Consider the following 20,471-nt stretch of genomic DNA (forward strand, 5'->3'; position numbering starts at 1 on the left):
AATTATTTTTTATACCTAAATTACCCTAATCCTTTTCCTTCTTATTCTCTCTTCATAAAAATAGTATAAGCAATCTACATAAAAAAAAATCAATTTTCTTAAATTTTTAAATAATTAAGAAAAATTATTTACCAGCAAAGAAGCACACAAAAAAGATGTCCAAAAACTTAAAAATGAAAAAAAATTAAATTTAAATTTAATTTTTACAAAACAAAATTTCAATTTTTATTGAGGAGTATATTTTTAAAATACAATATTGTTCAAAATATATAAATAAATTAATTAGTTTCACTAAAATAAAAAAACTGAATAGCAATTTTTTAAAATACAAGATCAACTAATTAATTTTTTAAAAATAAAAAGACTAAATAATAATTTGAATAGCATAAATATTAAAAAATTTAACAAAACGACTAAATAATTTAACAAAAAAAATAAAATATATGAACTAAATGAGTGTATGCGTTAACTTTATACTAAAACAGGCTATGAGTATTCTGAAACTCGGTATTTTGTCTAGAACACCATGCAGATGTAACACCTATGTTACATAACATTCAAAAATCCAATGGGAAGACCTAATCATATGAAGATATGCACATGACATGCTGTATTAGGGCCTAGTTGATCAAGACTCAAGACATAGAGCTATGCTTCAAAATGCTAGAACTAAAGCCCAAACTTAGGTGCTAAATATTTTCCTTACCATAATGAAACTTTAACATCCTGTCAAAAGGAATTAATTTACAAATAACAGAGACTTGTTAAAATGCTCCATTAAGCTTACATAGGCTACTGCTGCTACTCTGGTCCACATATGCTAGCACAAGAAGACCATTGATTTTGAATAATGTTTGCAGTAGAACGATGCTCCCCAAGATACCGTTTGCTTCATTCTGCAGAAATGAACTCTTTCTATGCTTCTTCCTTTGATTCCATCATTTGATTCATTAATTAACATGTGTGAACTAGAAATAGATGCATCCTCCTCCAAGATTTCATTTGCTTTACTGTTCTTCTTCAAGTCCTACTTGTCCACACCCTCAGGAGAAGAATAATGATCCTATTTTCAAATTTCTTTTGCTGATTTTAAAAATATAATGGAATTTAGTTCTTTACCTGTCACATCTTACCCCTTTGTAAGGCATAACATGATCCCGTAGAATACCTAATGAACTACCGAACTTCACCTACCGATAACTCATTAAGTACCCTACAAGGGATTTTAAAACAATTTTCTTACTTTCATAAGTGGCGAGCATTTTCTACTGGGTATTAAAACATTTAATTAGAGTTTGAAAACTATTTAAAATTTTTTTTCCATTTTATTTTTCCGTAAATTTTATAAAAATTTCGGCAGAGTGCTGTCTGTATTTTGAGAAAACAGTTCTTCAAATACCTGAAAAAAAAAACACTTTCAATAATTTATCTCAACAACTTCATCAATTTCACAGCCATCCCAACCAATTTCAACATCATATCTCAATTTCTAAAATTCAACATCATCAAAATACTATAATTCAATTTCATTCAAATTAAAACAAAGTACTTCCATTCATATTTCATTAAAGATAAAACAATTTATATGCATCATTACAAAAATTTACATTAGGAAAAATCCAAACCAAAATTAATTACAAGATTTATACAACTCTATATAAATTTATACAACTGCTCATAACCAATTTTACATGTCCATACAGTTACATACATTTACATATATCAAAATAGGTTTTATAATCAGGGTATAAAATATACCCGATAGACTTCAAGGCAGGTAGCTCCTCAATCCTCAGCAGCTTACTCTGCTGCTCCTCTAGTCTCTATATCTGTGTCAGCAATAACAGCCATCACTGAGTACTAGGACTCAATGGTGCACAACATATTAAAAATAATCTTTATGCGGAATTTAAATCATATTTATTCAAAAATTAAACTGAACCTGAAATATAAATTCAAAACATGATTTATAAGATTTTAATCCAAACAATTTCATTGCAAAAGTCTCAAAACAAATTTCATAAAAATACACAATTATATCATGCCATTTGAAACAAATATCATCTCAATAGCCAGAGGCTAAGGAGAAGTCACATCACAAGGCTAGCTAGCTCAAATATATGGAAACCCATTCTTTTTCTTCTTCTACTAGCACACACCTCTACACTTCAGCCAGAGAAGGAATCAAAATTCGAAACTGATTTCCCCCACTAGTCGTGCTAGTGAAGTGTTCAAATATATGATCATGACACTGTGGTTTCAAAACTTATCTTAACAATTTACTAAACATTTATTGCCATTTCAAACATACACAAATAAACTTTCAACAATTCAAAGCAAAAGCATAATACACATTTCATGCACTTTGTAAATGAATTTTAAAGCATATTGATGTTGTGCACAAACCTTATACGAGTCATCTCTTGGCCTTGACTCGATCCCTCGGGTTCTTTCCCAGTATTCTTTTCCACTGAAACACACAGTTTCATAGTGTTTCAGTATCATAACTTATCATGAATCTAAAAATAAATCAAAATTTACTTTTACCTAGCTCTAATATGCTAAAATTGACGTTCTTTAAAATTTATATTTCGGGGTTACTATTTACTACACTATTTAAGTTAATTTATTGACTTTCTAAGGCTTAATAGATATGGGAATTCTAACTATACTCACATACCACATTTTGGTCACCAATTTTATTGGTTTTGGTTGTTTTCTTAAAACTTAGGTCTTTTAGGTAAATTTTTAAATTTTCAGTTTTGGTATCTTATGTTGCATTGTTTCATTGGTCATTTTGTTGTTAGAATTTGGCTAAGTTTTCTCATAGAAATTGTTCCTTATTGTCTTAAATTTATTCTCCTTTTTGAATCACTCTAATTGGAGTTTTGTAGCTCAAGTTATAGCCATTTGAATCATGGCTGCCGGATTGGACTTAACCCAGATTTTCTGGGCAAATTCTGGTTCTGGCAGTTTTAGGTCACTAATTTTGAGTGGTTAAATGACTTGGTTAAGGGCATAATTTGGGTTTGTGTTCTTCATGAAAGTTGTAGGTCTATATCTCAGCTTTCTACTGGTAAAATTTTAGATCATTTAGATCTACCTAGCCCAAGTTATGGCTAAATGAACAACTTCATTTGGTCATTTTGTACAGGGCAAAATACCTAAGTCCGGATTTGTCAATTTGTTCACTATTCTATGGTAACTTTTTGGGCATGATTCCTAAATGAAAAATGTGTCATTTTGTATCTAGTTTCATTACCAATTGGCCTCACACTAATTGGGATTGTAAATTTTTAATTTTGATCCCTGAAAGGGACCTTGGTCATGCTGCCTCCAGCATGTCCCTAATCAATCCGAATTTGAACCTAATTCTAACACTTCCAACATACTTCAATTGGTCACAAATGACAAATTTTCAACTCCAACAAGGTCAAACACATCCTTTAACAAATTTTTACATTTTTGTCTTACAAACCCTAGGTGTCAAAACCCTAACTACACTAATTTTTACATTTAATTAATTCTAAGCATACTAACATCACTCCATCACTCAATTAAGCTTCCTAACATAATTAATTCAATCAAAACACAAGTATTTCCAACACAAACCCTAGCTGGCTAAATTTACTTCTAGTCCTCCAAGGATCTTTTCATTTCATTTTAAGCATATTTATAAGTTTTTTATGCTATAAATACATTGATTAAACTAAAAATGTCAAGTTTGCTTACTAACTTTATGCATAATTTTCTTTCTCTTCCAATCTCTTCCTTTCTTTTTTCTTTCTTCTTCAAGCTCCTATTCTAGTTGCCAAAATAAGTTTTAACAATGGTGAGTAATTTTTCTATTAGTTCTTTAATTTAATTTCTGATTCTGAAATTTTCTTTTCTCCGATTTTATTTGACAGTTAGGTCAGGAGTCAGCTCTAGGGGTCAATTGACTAAATTGCCCCTCGCCTGTTCGACCCGATTTGCAAATAATTCAATATTTCTTCCGGATCTCTGACCTAATTATTTGACATGCTTAACTATTCTTTTTCATGATTTTCTCTTTTCCACTATGTTTGCAATAGTCCTAAGGACCGCAGCGTCGCATTTTACGGTTCAAAATTTGAGTTTATGTGACACCCCTTACCCGTCTACTGTATAGCCAAGCAAGAAGTGCCACATTTGGTGCCGGAGCACCCTATCTTGTTTTATCATATCTATTGTAAACTTTTAATGTCATTTAAAACATGTATTCAATGTGTAGAAATTTTTTTTTTATCTTATTTCTGTGGAGACCCGGACAGAGCCTCCCCTGTTTTATTAGCATCTGTCGGGTTCCACTATCACCTGTTAACATATTCATAGTCATCTCACATATTTTCATATCATATTCTCTTTTATCATATCATTCACAACTATTTATGAGATCTCAAAATGAAGTGTCATCTATTGCACTCATATAGAAATTCATAGATAATAAATTATAAGTTTTCATTTCAAGTCCAAAATGAAATACATCATAAACTAGTAATTACATCATGACTAAACATAATGAACCAAAATACTAGTCTATACATGGGCCCTACCAAAATACAAAAGACCGGTGAGGTGACTCTGGACAATTGCAGATCTGATCAGAACTCTGTCAGTGCACTACTGGTGGTGCTGCTGCGGCTGCTGCGACTGATCTCTAGTACCTACGAGATGAAAAACCAACGCGCTAAGCATAACGCTTAGTGGTGCATAATTTATAATAACAATAATTTAATAATTTGAAATAATATATGCAACTCATAATTTCTTGATCTTTTATATTTTTATTGCTCTTTGGAAACAACTAACATTATCGAGATCTTTTATGATTACTTATTGTATTTTAAGTCTTAATTAATTTTTATCAGTGCCCAAGAAACCTATGATAAATTTATAAAGGCTGGATGCACGGGTGTATACTGGTTAGACAGCCATATGTCTATATAGAATACGTCTGTTAGGCACGAGGCCAGCTGTCGTGCACGAGACCTGCTGTCAGGCTTGTAAAGCCAGAAATAAAGTAGGCACAATGGCCAGTAAGTAGGCATATAGCCTGTAGAACAATTATACCAGATATATATTATCAGTTCATGATTTTCTCGGTAGGCAGTACTGCTATCTGTAGTCCCTAATTGGTATACCAATTTATCCAAACTAAATAAATAAGTCTAGGTATACTATGGGCAATTAAACATTTTTTAATTAATTTAGCACTATTCACTATTACTATTTTCTAGTACTATTCATTGGTACCATTAATTTCATATTAATAGGACATTAGTCCTAATTTACATATTCATATCATTTTTAAAATTAAATTTTCCTTATGAGTATTTTAATTATCCTATATAGCATTTTTCCCATGAACCTTTCTTTAGGTTCACGTTGATGTGTTATCTTTATCTAGGAATTTGACTAGGTTAGGATGTCTATTTAGTCACACTTCCTTCATAACAATTGCTCCTCTATGTTTAAACTTGAATTTCAGCTTTTGAATCACTGAATTTGGGGTTATAGAACTCAAGTTATGGTCAAAATACTAAAGGAATAGTATTTTGGGACAATTTCTGGGTTGGCAGTTTTAGTGACTAAATTTGTGCTAACAATTTGATTTGGTTAAAGGCAAAACTGGGTCAAGTAGCCTTCATAAAAAGTGTAGCCCTATGTCTAAACTTTCCATTGGTGAAATTTTAGGTCATTTGGACCAGTATAGAGAGAGTTATGACTAAATGAACACGTACTATTCATTTGATCATTTTCTGGGTTGGCAGTTTCAGTGACCCAAATTATGCTAACAATTTGAATTGGTTAAAGGCAAAACTGGGTTAAGTGGTCTTCATAAAAAGTGTAGCCCTATGTCTAAACTTTCCATTGGTAAAATTTAGGTCATTTGGACCAGTATAGAGAGAGTTATGACCAAATGAACACGTACTGTTCATTTGGTCATTTTCTGGGTTAGCTGTTTCAGTGACCCAACTTATGCTAACAATTTGAATTGGTTAAAGGCAAAACTGGGTTAAGTGGTTCTCATGAAAAGTGTAGCCCTATGTCTAAACTTTCCATTGGTAAAATTTTAGGTCATTTGGATCAGTATAGAGAGAGTTATGACCAAATGAACACGTACTGTTCATTTGGTCATTTTCTGGGTTGGGTACAGGGTAAATCCGGATTTAGACAGTATTTAGGTCAAGTTTTGGACAGAATTTGGGCATGGTTTCTTCATAGAATATGGGCTATTTTGGGTCTAGTTTCACCCCCAATTGGCCTCATACCAATTGGGGTCACACAATTTCATTTATGGCCTAAAATGTATACTGCCCTCAACAAACACAACCTGCAGAAAATAGCACTTCCAATAATTCATTTCTCCTCCAACTTCCTTGCTTCAATTTGACATTCAAGGCACTTCTAAATATCATCAACACATCTCAACAATCCCAATTGCATGGTATAATACAAAAATACCAAAGTTAGGCCAAACCCTAACTCACAATTTCAACCTCATAAAATCTCAATGTAAATCAACTTCTAATACTTATAATGCATCAACCAACATCATTAAATCACTTTATATACATTATAGTCATCAAAAACCATCACTCACCATGGGTACCAAAAATTCACTCCCCCCATAACTCACCTATTTCTTTTAGTTTCTTACAAATTTCACTTCATTTTAACCTTAACTCAAGGATTAATAAAGGAAGAAAGGAAGATTAGGTACTAACCTCTTGGGTAACTTGTCAAACTTCAACTTTTCTTCTTCTTTTCACTATCAATGGCTTCCTTATAGAGTGGGCTAACTTTTTAATGAAGGGGACTATGGGTTTTGGGGAGGAGAAAGCTTGGAAAATCAAGCTTTAAGAAGAACAAAAATGGAGGGAGAGAGCTCCCATGGTGGACGGTTCAAAGAGAGGGAGAGAGAGAAGAGAGGTGAGGAAGATGACTTGTGGTAGGTAGATTTGGTCTCTTGTGTCATACATATATGTATTTTATTATACTTTATTTTTTTATGTCATAAGCTTAGCTTCTTTTCTTTTTTTTTTTTTTTCTCTTCTTCTTTTTTTTCCTAATTCAAATTCATAAACTTGTAATTTTAATTTATGTTAATTATTTCATTCTCTAAATTTTAATTTGACATTTAGGTCAAAATTCACCTCTGCGGGTGAAATGACCAAAATGCCCTTCATGGTGCATATTGGGTTATTTTTATTATTTTTGTACCAAATAAATAAATTCTCTAAATTTTTCTTTATTTCCTCTAAATTTTTCTTTATTTCCTCTAAATTTTTCCAATATTTTCTTAACATTTATTCCTTCAATTTATGCCTCCTCACTATAGTTTAAGTGTAGTTCCAGACATTTTAACTGTTCGAACAGACATTAGTTGTCGGAATAGTAAAATGTACGGACTACCTATGGTGAGGCCGTTACAGTTTAAATCGACTTCGCAGTCGTTCCTGAAAAGGTCACCCATCGCTGTGACTCTCGGCTCATTTAACCTCTTATGTTCTGTTTTTCTTATTTATACTTAACTAATTGATAATTACTAATTATTTGTGTTTATGGCTTATCTAGTTGTCTTAGATATGGTTCTAATCTACTTAATTATCCGGACCGACACAGGTCACCGGAATAGTGAAATATACCAGGCTATACAAATAGGGGTGTTATATTACCCTTATGAAAAGAAATTGAATAAGAAAAATAAAGAGAAAAGAAATGAAAGTAAATCTAATCTCTCCAATAAATTATTAAACTATGATAAAAACAATTTTTTTTTGGAAAAAAAAAATATAATTATACTCTCTTTTATGTTCAAAAATATTTAATAAATATAATATAAGTGATACATTTATTCTCCTATTTCTCTTTTTTTTACTGTATTTAGAAGAAAATACTTTAGGTCAGTTAAGAGGATTTGAGAAATGAAAATTTAAGAAATGAAAATTTTCTTTTATTCTGTTTATTTCTCCTCTTTCCTCTTCTATTTTTATTTTAATATCTAAATAAAAGATCAACATGGGAGAAATTAAATTTCTTTTCTTTTACCTTCCATTCATATTCATCAATTCAAACAAAGGTTAGAGTTCAAATTACATATATTAAGAAACAAGCATAAAATAGAAAAAAAAATAATAAAACATCTAATTTCATTGATTAAAATCTCAGTATCTAGTCCAAAACACCACGCAAATGTACATTCTAACATTCAAAAATCAGATGGGCAGACCTAATCATATGAAAATATGCATTGTAATGGAGTCTAGCTGATCAAGATTCAAGACTCAGAGCTATGTTTTTAAAGTTGATATTAAAATCTAATGCTATAACTAAATTTGCAATCACAAAAACTCGATAGATGCTCCATTAAGCTTATGTACGATAGAGCTACAACCACTACTAGTTCTGGTCCACACTAGCACATGAAGACCATTGATTTGAACATCCAGTTGCTGGAATTTGATAAAATGTGTGCAGGAGAATCATGCTCCCCAAGACACCATTTGCTTCATTCTGTAGAAATTGACTCTCCCTGTGCTTCTTCCTTTGATTCTTCATTTGCTTTATCAATCGTTGAATTAGAACTAGGTGCAACCTCCTCGAAGATTTCATTTGCTTCGTTCAGTATCATAGGACTGTTGGCATTCTTCTTCCCTTCACTGATCTTCTGCAAGTCCTTGTCCACGCCATCAGGAGAAGAAGAAGGCTCCTTTGAAACTCCATTTGTGCCATCATCCTCAGAAGCTTCCTCCTCTGCAAATTCATTTGCTTCATCGAGTAAAACAAGACTCTCCACTAAAGTGTCCAAATAAAAGGAGCGTGAATTGCCCAAAATTTCTGTAGCCGAGATTTCTTCTGTCTTTGGATCATAGAAAACTAGCTCTCCATCCTCTTTTGCCAATAGAACCTTACCATTTTGCCTAAATGCAACTAACCTTCGTATCCCTTCCGAATGTGAAATATTGAAAAGTTTGGTCCAAGATCCTGGAACACCATATTTTTTCATCATCCAAACTGAAAAACACCTTTCCGTAGTAAATTTCATAAAAGGAACCAGCAAAAGTGATCCATCAAACACAGCAATATCCATAAAGATATATTTCTTAACCAAACAATCTGGTACCTCCATTTCTCCAAACACCTCTTCTCCCAAAGCAAAGGACACAATCACTTCGCTTATACCATCCTCCTTAATGGCAACCCAATGACAAGCTCCATTCAGAAAAGCAGACGTTGAGCCCTCGAGCATGACATATTTCAGATTATTATCAACCTTTCTCCAACCCCTACTTCTCAAACTGTAAATCTCAACAAAAGGCCGAATCTCACCAAAGTTAAAATGCGAGTACACTATTCTCACAAGCTTATAATCATCAGTAGTGGAATCAAAGCCAAACCCAAGTGAGTGTATATAGGGTCCATATGAGGTAAACGTAAAATTTGGACAAGGAATGTTAACAATCTTTCTAAAACTAGGGTTCCATAAAGCAGCTTTCTCAGTGTATTTGCCATAAACATCATCAGATAGACAAAAGACCCCATTACAAGAACCCACTATATTAACTATACGCTTTACGCCTTTAAATGGGCAATCAAGTTCTTCAACAGGGTTTGCAGGGAAAGACTCATCTGGGTATAGCAAATAACGCACATTTTCTTTAAATGGCCAAACAAGTTCTCTGGTGCTGTACCTAAAGAAAAGTAGGCCACTGTTTCTTGCAGCGGTTTTCTTGAGGTGGTCGTCTATGAAAGAAGGGTTGGTGATTAAAGAGTACCAAGTTTTGGAAACGCATCTGCATATGAGGATTGATTTCACCGGCAATCTTGACAAAATTTCTGCGAGCAATTCTTGAGGAAGATGATCAGACATTTTTCTTTTTGTTCTTCTTGCTGCGTTTGCTCTGTTTTATTGAGCTATGCATCTACTGGCTTTGAAAAGTATATTGGGCCTCAGATAAGAGGTTGCTGGGAAGTCGCAAGCCCATCCAGTTTAACCAATTAGCATCCATATTCGACTAAATAAAAATTAGCTTATTTAAAAAAAAAATCAAATTTAAACTTGATTTTTAAGCTCATTTAATGAATAAATTGAGTTTGAACTTAATAATATTTTATTCATTAAAGCTTACGAGCAGCTTATTTAATAAATTTATTTGTAAAAATATTTATATTAATTATTATACTTTATTATATTATAAATATTTATTATTTTATATAAAAATATTTTAAAAATATGTATTATTCAAAATTATAATATTATTATGTATAAAATATATTTATTAAATATAATTATTTATAATTTAAATTTATTTTTTAATAAAAATTAAGGTATTTTTTTTATGAGAGCGAATATAAATTAATTAGTATGAACTTTATAATTATAAACTTAAATTTTATTTTTAAATGAGTCTTAACTACTTGAGATTTAATTTAATAAAAAATTTAATTTGACTCAACTAGTTTATAGCTCATTGTCTAAAGAATCAAGCTTGAACTTATAAAAATTATATTTAAGTTCGACACAAGTTTAGCTGTTTGAAAAAATTTTAATAAATTAAATATGAACTCTTTAAAAATCCGCTCAGCTGGATTTGTTTATATGGGATTTGCTCTTCTTGCTGCGTCTGATCTGTTTTATTGAGCCGAGGATCTACTGGCTTTGAAAAAAAATACTGGACCTCAGATAAGAGGTTGCTGGGAAGTCGCAAGCCCATCCAGTTTAACCAATTGGACATTTCAGTTTTATCCTTTTAATTTGATTCTATTTTCAAATTTCTTTTATTGATTTTAAAAATATAATGGAATTTAGTTCTTTTCCCTTATGAAAAGAATTTGAATAAGAAAAATAAAATGGGAGAAATTAGATTTATTTTCTTTTACTTTCCATTCATTTTTCTCAATCCATAGAGTTCAAATTTCACATACTAAGAAACAAGAATAAAATAAAAAATAATAATAATAACACATCAAATTTCATTAATTAAAATCCCAGATAATTGATACAACTTGCTTGTCTTTTGGATCACTACTAACCCAAAGGCAACGCTATGATTATATTTGTCCTTAAAGACGCAGTAAGCTTACGTTACCTTGGAATTGATTTCCAATGCCAAAATGAGCCATCAATGGCCAAACAAAAGTAACAAGTTCTCCACCTTTGGTTAATTGTCGATCATGGGATGTTGCAGTGCAATGATTTGCAGCATATGACATCATCCCCACCCACACACTGCTCAGTATCTTCCATTTCTGTTCTTTCAATTTTTTCAGCTCTTTGGTTAACATACTTGCAGTGAACAATACAGATTTGCTTCCATCTCCCTTCACTTCTGTTGCCTTAAACTCTGTATTCACTTCAGGAATCATTTGACATGCTTTCTTTAGTTAATATGATCTTATGCCTCTCTTTCTAAAAAATCTTTCAGCATCAGCACAGGTATCTTTAAACCTTACCTCAAAAATTCCTGCCACAGTAGCCATCATTGTCGACTGCATAATTAAAAGATACAGCATGTAATCTGACAAAATTTTACTGAATTCTCTTTCATTACTCTTATTTTCTCTCTCCTTTTTATCATTGATCAAGAGCTCAGTTGCAATGTGCCACATCGGGATGCTCTCGTCATAAGGGACAGCAAGAACATAAGATATTAACTCGTCACTCCTTTGTTTATCCAAACCATTATTTTGAAGAACCCAGTCACCTCTAGCCGAACATATTTTCCTGACAGTTTCTGCATCATCTATCAACCGAGATCTCTTTTGCAGCTCACCGAAAATATATTCCCAGAGCTCCATTGTCAGTGGCTTGCTGGAAACATATGTTATCTCATCCAGAAAATCCTTGAGGCCCACAAGATCAATGAGTCGATCCTTGAAAGCATTCAGGCACTGGATGGCTTTATCAATGCACGAAAACCGAGTGACCTTTTTAGGTCTAGTCTTTATGCACTGACAGAAATTGTTGGTGATGCCACATTGATGAAAACTTTTATCAATTCCCAAATATGAATGATTGTGTTGTGCAACGCGGAAGCGTGTAAACTGTAAAAAAAATAAAATAAATACATAAAACATTAATATTTACGTGATTCACTCAGGCTACATCAACGGACATGCCATCTTACATTATTAATAGTAATAAATCATCATTACAAGCTCAAAACTATACTACCTATAAATCCAATTACACCCAAGAGAAATCATACAACATCAAATTGCTTATAGTAAATATATTAGTCAGTCCCTCTCAATCTCCTCTAAACATAACCCAATATATTTAGTATTACAACACTACACCACAAAGGATACCTTCAACCATATGGGCTAAAGCCCTCTCATCAATGGATAAGAATCATTTCCTATTGAATTCTATGTCCTTTCTCCACATTAGGCTAAAGCCTCTCTTCACTGCAATAGGCAAGTGCTCCTCATCAATGGGCAGAGCCAAATCCTCAGTAATTGGCAAGGCCCCTCTCTACAATGAGAAACAGCCTCACTCCATAAGCTGAAAGCCAAATAACCATTTCCACTATTCTCCTACTTATAGTGTTAATTCTCTCAATTCTAATCTGATTAGGAGTCCCACTCAATTTAGGAATAATACTAAAATAAGAGTTCTACAAATATTCCTCTATCCTATTGAGGAATATTTCTAAGGTCTCTTCAGATGTTACTAAGATTTTGAGTCATAATTCTAACAATCTCCATATTGACTCAAAATCCAATAACCATTGCATACCTCAAATTCTTAGGTGCCTTCAATCATCACATCTCTATGCTTGAGCTTGAACCCTTCAAATCATCAATCTCTCTGATCTTCATCTTGGATGTAGCTTGCTTCTTTCTTCAAAAAATTTTCACGTAATCAATCTTATCGATTTTGCATCAAAAGCTCCACTTCAATTTCAACTCTCCATCATCACCACTATTGCATGTGCGACTTTTACATGTCGCAGCAACTCCACCTTCAACCAAACTCACCAATATCATTCCCATGCTCTGATATCAATTTGCTATGCACCACGGAAGCGTGTAAACTGTAAAGAAATAAAACAAATACACAAAACACCAATATTTACGTGGTTCACCCCTTCAACATAGGACTACATCAACGGGCATGCCATCTTCCACTATCAATAGTAATAAATCATCATTACAAGCTTAAAACTATACTACCCATAAATTCAATTACACCCAAGAGAAATTATACAACATCAAACTGCTTATAGTAAATATATTAGTCCCTCTCAGTCTCCTTTAGACATATCCCAATGTATTTACTATTACAACACTATACCACAAAGGGTGCCTTCAACTACAAGGGCTAGAGCCCTCTCATCAATGGACAAGAATCCCTTCCTCTTAAATTCTATGTCATTTCTCCATCTTAGGCCGAAGCCTCTCTTCACTACAATGGGCAAGTGCCCCTCATCAATGGGCAAGTGCCCCTTATCAATAGACAGAGCTAAATCCTCAGTAATTGGCAAGGCCCCTCTATACAATGGGAGACAGCCTCACTTCATAAGCTGAAAGCCAAATAATCCTTTCCACCATTCTCCTATTTATAGTACTAATTCCCTCAATCCTAATCTGATTAGGAGTCCCACTCAATTTAGAAATAACACTTAAATAAGAGTTCTACTTTATATAGGAAATATTCCTCCATCCTATTGAGGAATATTTCTCCTACTTAAATTAGGAAAAAGACTCTTCAAATCTTACTAGGATTTTGAGTCATAATTTTAACAGATTGAGATTATGGATCTCGCTTGGACATTTTTTGAAACAGTATCTTATCAAGTTATGGCCAGACACAGATTCATACCACATGCGAAACAGAAACGGCACAGTCAAAGTTGCATGTTTGTCTGGTTCAAGATCAACCTTCTTTGATTTTTTTAGACTGATGAAGTTTCCGAAGAGACTCAATGCCCATTGAGGTGATATTCTGAAGAGATTCAATGCCCAATGAGGTGATCTTTCTCTAGGCACAGTGAATTCTCCAAGATACCACCATCTGTCGGGCTTTGAGAAAATGGCCATGAAGAATGATAATATATCAAGTCCTATGGCACCAAACAGCAGAGAATAAGTAAGCTTAACACCAAACTTGTCGAAAGCATACTTTTTTACCTGGAAATGGAAGATAGTAAGGGATAACACGACTGAACCAAATGATATGAAGTGGAAAAACATGCCCCACTTGGAGTGAACAATCACTACTTTCGTGTAGAGAACTTCATACAAGAAGTTGAGCTCTCCGGCTATTACTTTGAAAGCATCTTCTGTAGATATGCTATTGAAAAAGTTTTGGCTCTCATCACGCTCCTTGAAGCTGAGGATGAGATCAACAATAAGTCTCTTGAAGATTTTGAAGAACTCGTAAGCCTCCTCCACCACTTTGACATTGTCTAAGCCTCTTTTTTCCTAACGCATATCCGTAACCTCGGTTTCTCCTTCAGGTTCAGATGTTTTCTTTTTTCTGATTTCGTCTGGTTTCTCTGAAAGTACCTCCGAAAGCTTGACATAATTGACATCAGGATCTGGATTTATGAGCATGGAATCTTTGAATTTATCCTTGCTCGCAAAATACAAAGAAGAAGTGCTCTCCAAATATTTGATTATCCCTACTATAAACAAGAGCGTTGTTGGGATCACAACCCTGTTTCTGGGAAGTGTTTTGATGAACACATAACCAGTAGCAACGGCCTGGGTTATGAATGCAAGCAAGTGCCTAAACCACAATTGGTTATCCTCAACAAAAAAAGCAGTGATAGTGTCTGGGCCACCAAGATGCACCAAAAGAAAAGGAGCCCAAAACTCCAAGAGATCACCATTGTGAAAACCCATATACATTTTTTATTTATTATTATTTTATTTTAATTAGCTAACAATAATTTAATATATTTATAAAAATATATATTTTTTTTATTAGATGATCTGCTTATTTATTTTTAGATATATATATTATTTTTGAAATTAAATATATATCTGCAATCTGAACAACCCAGTTTAATAATAACTCTTATCCCATTCTACACCTAATAGAACTCTTAAAATATATATATATACCCTAATAATCTCTTCTGCTAAATTTTACTCTCAAAACTTGTTTGTCACCTCCTTTTTCTATCAAATACTCTCAACAGAGAATTCCTAAATTTTTACTTCTCTATTTATCACATTCGATTCTGTTTTCAAGGTAAGAATTCTCATTCCTTATTCAATAATGGGTGAATCTAATTTTATTTTATTTTTTTTGATCTGTTACAATTACTCTAAAAAAAATTTTATTTTCGATCATTGGTATTAAATTAGATTGATCATAATTATTATTAGATAATAATTGATTATTATATATATATATATATATATATATATATACAAAAGTATAACTGTTCAGTTCGTCTCGTCCCTGTTCACATACCAATTGAAGCGCGTCAAGGCCCTGTTCACTACATTGCCTCACTACGTCAGTCCTGTTCATATATATATATATATATATATATATATATATATATATATATATATATATATATATATATATATATATATAAATATAAGTTATTATATTTTATTATTATTTGATATTTTCTTTATATTTTAGGTATGTAGGAGATTCAAATATTCATTCTGTCAGCTGAAATTGTTTCTCTTTTATTGAATCTAGCTATTATTTTGGAGGTTCCAGGTGAGTGGTAATTATAGTACATGGCACCATTTTTGTCCCTTTTAAAATTTCTTAGCATTAAGTTTGTTATTAAATGAAATTTTAAATCAATATTTTAACAATGATTTTATATGTGATTTTCTAGAGTTTTATTTTATTATTGAATTTTATTTCGATTTTGATTAAATAATTGATTTTGCCAACTATCTCTGCATTAAACCCATTAGGATTCCGGGAACAGGCCTTTAATGTATTTATATTGATTGATATTTGACTATAAAATTTTACTGATGTGTTACTGAATTGATTTGAGATTGATTTGATTTTATTGAATTGATTTGAGATTGATTTGATTTTATTGAATTGATTTGAGATTGATTTGATTTTATTGACTCTCTGAAACTATTGAAATACACTATTGAAATTGCACTATCAGTTATTATTTGCTATCTGAAATTTTTTATTGATTTTGATTGATTTGTACAAATTGATTTTCTGTTTTGAATTGGTACCTGTGCCCAGTATCTGTTTCTGTTATCTGGCCCCGCCGTGTGGACTATCACGGTATTAGGTTGCATTGTCGAGTCATGCATCATTGCAGTTTATGGTTTGCATTAGTATCATATGCATTGATATCTGTGAAGGAGGAGGAAGGTATCTGATATCTGGTAGCGCGCTTACCATCTGACCTTTGGTGATGTGGGGTATCATCACCCTGGTGCACTGTACCATAAAATTTTTATTGAATGAATTTCTTTTATATATATGTTTTGTGAAGTTATTTTATTAATGATTTTGACAGCATGAGCATGATTTTATTGAATAGAAAATTTATTGTGAAATTAATCAAGCGTCTGTCTGTTCCTATTCCGTTGTGTGCTATAATTATCATTCACTGAGCATCTAGCTCAAACCACGTTTTCTCTGTCTGTTATCTGTTTCAGATCAGTAGAATTCTACAGCTGATCTAAATATTCAGTCCATTTTCTGGAGAGGGACAACTTTGATTTATTCTCATGGTATGCCCGAATTCATGTTTTCTCGGGCTAATAATTAGTTTAGTTTATTGAACAGTTTAAGTTTTTATTGAAATCAGAGAGACTCAGTTTACCTATGGGATATTTATGATGTTTATTCAGCATTTTGTTTAATTGAATTTTGTCTATTTTTGGGATTAGTAAGTGACAATATATTCATTTAAGATACTCTGATAAGGCTTGCATGATTTAAGAATACTTAAATTATGCGCCGGTCACGATTTAGAATTTTGGGTCGTGACAAAGTTGGTATCAGAGCTCGGTTGAGGTCTAGTAAACTTGCGGAGCATAGGATCCTTAACGTCTTTTCAGTTTATCATTGCTTCAGATATCTGCGTCCTTCGTACTTTTTCACCTGTCTTAATTTGGCTCACATTTTCAAATTTAATGCTTGTTTATTAAAATGAATAGGTGCCTGGGTCTATTAGACGTAAGAGGAGAACTAAGGCCAAGGGTCTTAATGGTGCAAACCTTGATCCAACAAGGGAGGTACCCCCTCAAACTATTAATCAGACATCTTAACAGACGCCTATGGCTAAGACTGGGACACAACCATTCTTTTATTTCTCCATACTTTTCCATGATATTTAGTACACCACCTACTTTGTTAGAGTTTCCTTCATCTGTATCAACACCTATGAGGAACGCAATAGACACTGATATGGTGTATAGGGGATGTATAGTTCACATTGGAGATAGGGAATTAGTTGTAGATCTTGTTTCTTTAGATATGTTTGAGTTTAATGTGATTTTAGGCATGGATTGTTTAGCCACTTATCACGTTTCATTGGATTATCATAATAAAGTTGTACTCCTTAAAATTCCTGGGGAGGCAGAATTTTAATTTCAGGGAGATCACAGTATAGCCTCTAGTAATCTTATCTCTGTAGTGAGTGCTAGACGATTATTGCGAAAGAGGTGTAAAGGGTATCTAGGTTATGTTAGAGATGTTCAGGTAGAAGGTGCAGGTTTGGAGAATGTTGCAGTGGTTAAGGAGTTTCCTGATGTGTTTCCAGAAGATTTATCAGGTTTACCCCCGGAGCGAGAGGTAAAGTTTAGTATAGACTTAGTCCCTGGAACTGAGCCCATATCTATGCCACCTTATCGTATGGCACTCGCAGAACTTAAGGAGTTGAAGGAGTAACTACAAGACCTACTAGATAAGAGGTTCATTCGCCCTAGTGTTTCTCCATGGGGTACTCCTGTGTTATTTGTACGGAAGAAGGATGGGTCTTTGAGAATGTGCATTGATTATAGGCAATTGAATAAAGTAACTGTGCGTAATAAGTATCCTCTTCCACTCATAGATGACCTGTTTGACCAACTTCAAGGTGCAAAGTATTTTTCCAAGATTGATCTTCAATCTGGGTATCATCAATTGAGGGTCAAGAAAGAAGACATACTCAAGACGGCCTTTAGGACTAGGTATGGACACTATGAATTTCTTGTAATGTCTTTTGGTCTTACCAATGCTCCGGCCGCTTTTATGGATCTCATGAATAGAGTTTTCAAGCCTTTCTTAGATCAATTTGTTATAGTGTTCATCGATGACATTCTAGTGTACTCAAAGAGTAAGGAGGAGCATGAACAGTATTTGAGAATTGTCCTTCAGACCTTACGAGAACACAAGCTATATGCCAAGTTCTCAAAATGTGAGTTTTGGTTAGATAGTGTGGCTTTCCTAGGCCATACAGTATCTAAGGATGGGGTGTGCGTTGATAAGAAGAAAGTTGAGGCAGTGCTTCATTGGCCTAGACCCACAACTATGCCAGAGATTCGTAGTTTCTTGGGTTTAGCAGGGTATTATAGACGGTTTGTTCAAGACTTCTCTCGTATTGCAGCACCTTTAACTAAGTTGACATAGAAGAATGTGAAATTTCAGTGGTCTGAGGCTTGTGAAAAAAGTTTTCAGGAGCTTAAGACTCGTTTAACTACAGCACCAGTGTTAGCCCTTCCATCCGAATCAGGGGGTTATGTAGTATATTGTGATGCTTCTAGGATTGGTTTAGGATGTGTTTTGATGCAGCATGGATGGGTTATTGCATATGCTTCTCGTCAGTTGAAAAGACACGAGCAGAATTATCCAACTCATGATTTGGAAATGGCTGCAGTAATTTTTGCTTTGAAAATCTAGAGGCACTATCTGTATGGTAAGACTTGTGAAATCTTCACTGACCACAAAAGTCTCAAATACATCTTTGACCAACGTGATCTTAATCTTAGGCAAAGAAGATGGGTAGAATTGCTGAAGGATTATTATTGTACCATATAGTATCACCCTGGAAAAGCTAATGTGGTGGCTGATGCTCTAAGCAGGAAGTCTTCTGGTAGTTTAGCCCATATATCTACCAAGATGAGGCCTTTGATTGGTGAATTACATTAGTTGCTAGATCAGGGAGTAGAGTTTGAAATCATAGCTGGATCATTCTTAGCACATTTTCGAGTTAGGCCTATCTTGATTGATCGAATTAAGGCTGCTCAAAAGAGGGATTCTCAGCTATGTGAGATTATAGATAATATTCATCAAGGCCAAGCTCAAGGATTCATGTTGAATGATGATAGAGTTCTTCGTTATGGCACTAGACTTTGTGTCCCCAATGTTGATGAGTTGAGAAGAGAAATCATGGAGGAGGCACACCATTCTGCTTACACAGTACACCCAGGTTCAACTAAGATGTACCGTGATTTAAGGGAGCATTATTGGTGGGGTGGCATGAAGAGGGATGTTGCAGACTTTGTTGCTAGATGTTTGACTTGTCAGCAGGTTAAGGCAGAACATCAGAGACCATCTGGGTTACTTCAGCCGTTGCCTATCCCTGAATGGAAGTGGGAGCATATTGCCATGGACTTTGTTGTGGGTTTACCTAGTACACGAGGTAGTTACAATGCAATCTGGGTGATATTGGACAGATTGACAAAATCTGCTCATTTCCTTCCTGCGAAGACTATATATGATTTTGCTAAACTTGCACAGTTGTATATAAACAAGATTGTTAGTCTTCATGGAGTTCTAGTTTCCATTATCTCTGATCATGGTACTCAGTTTACTTCTCGATTTTGGAAGAAATTCCAAGAAGCTTTAGGAACACGAGTAGACTTTAGTACTGCTTTTCACTCTCAGACGGATGGATAGTCAGAAAGGACCATACAGACATTAGAGGACATGCTTCGTGCATGCGTTATGGATTTTGGTGGCTGTTGGGATCATCATTTGCCTTTAGTGGAGTTAGCTTATAATAACAGTTATCAGGCAAGTATAGAGATGGCTCCATATGAGGCATTATATGGTCGAAAGTGTAGGTCACCGGTTTGTTGGGATGAAGTTGGAGAAAGAAGGCTTACTAGACCAGAGTTGATACAATTAACTTCAGAGAAGGTTCGACTAATTCGTGATCGACTTTTGACTGCTCAAAGTCGACAGAGAAGTTATGCTGATCCTAAGCATAAAGATGTAGAATTTATGATTGGTGATCATGTATTTCTGAGAGTTTCCCCTATGAAAGGAATCATAAGGTTTGGGAAGAAAGGGAAGCTTAGCCCTCGTTTTGTTGGTCCATTTGAAATTTTGGAGAGAATTGGAGCAGTTGCTTATCGTTTAGCCCTTCCACCTGGTTTTGCACATGTACATCCAGTTTTCCATATTTCTATGCTTAGGAAGTATGTATCAGATCCATCTCATGTTTTACAACCTCAAACCATGCAATTTAGGGATGATATGTCATATGAGGAGCAACCAG

At 33.7% G+C, this 20,471-nt stretch overlaps 2 protein-coding genes across 2 annotated transcripts; both read right to left on the reverse strand.

Annotated features, from left to right (window-relative positions):
- Positions 1–8,533: 8,533 nt before the first annotated feature.
- Positions 8,534–9,895, reverse strand: LOC131181970 (F-box protein CPR1-like). The gene has a single exon (XM_058150581.1). The coding sequence runs from the start codon at positions 9,893–9,895 to the stop codon at positions 8,534–8,536; it is 1,362 nt and encodes a 453-aa protein (XP_058006564.1).
- Positions 9,896–11,409: 1,514 nt separating this feature from the next.
- LOC131181971 (uncharacterized) lies at positions 11,410–14,877 on the reverse strand. The gene is made up of 6 exons (XM_058150582.1): positions 14,539–14,877; positions 13,841–14,454; positions 13,325–13,521; positions 13,135–13,157; positions 12,437–12,502; positions 11,410–12,069 (listed from the first exon to the last, which is right to left on the reverse strand). Exons 1-6 carry the CDS (start codon positions 14,875–14,877, stop codon positions 11,410–11,412), a joined length of 1,899 nt encoding a protein of 632 aa, XP_058006565.1.
- Positions 14,878–20,471: the final 5,594 nt, after the last annotated feature.

Source organism: Hevea brasiliensis, chromosome 8, assembly GCF_030052815.1.
Source record: "Hevea brasiliensis isolate MT/VB/25A 57/8 chromosome 8, ASM3005281v1, whole genome shotgun sequence".
Classification (NCBI taxonomy): domain Eukaryota; kingdom Viridiplantae; phylum Streptophyta; class Magnoliopsida; order Malpighiales; family Euphorbiaceae; genus Hevea; species Hevea brasiliensis.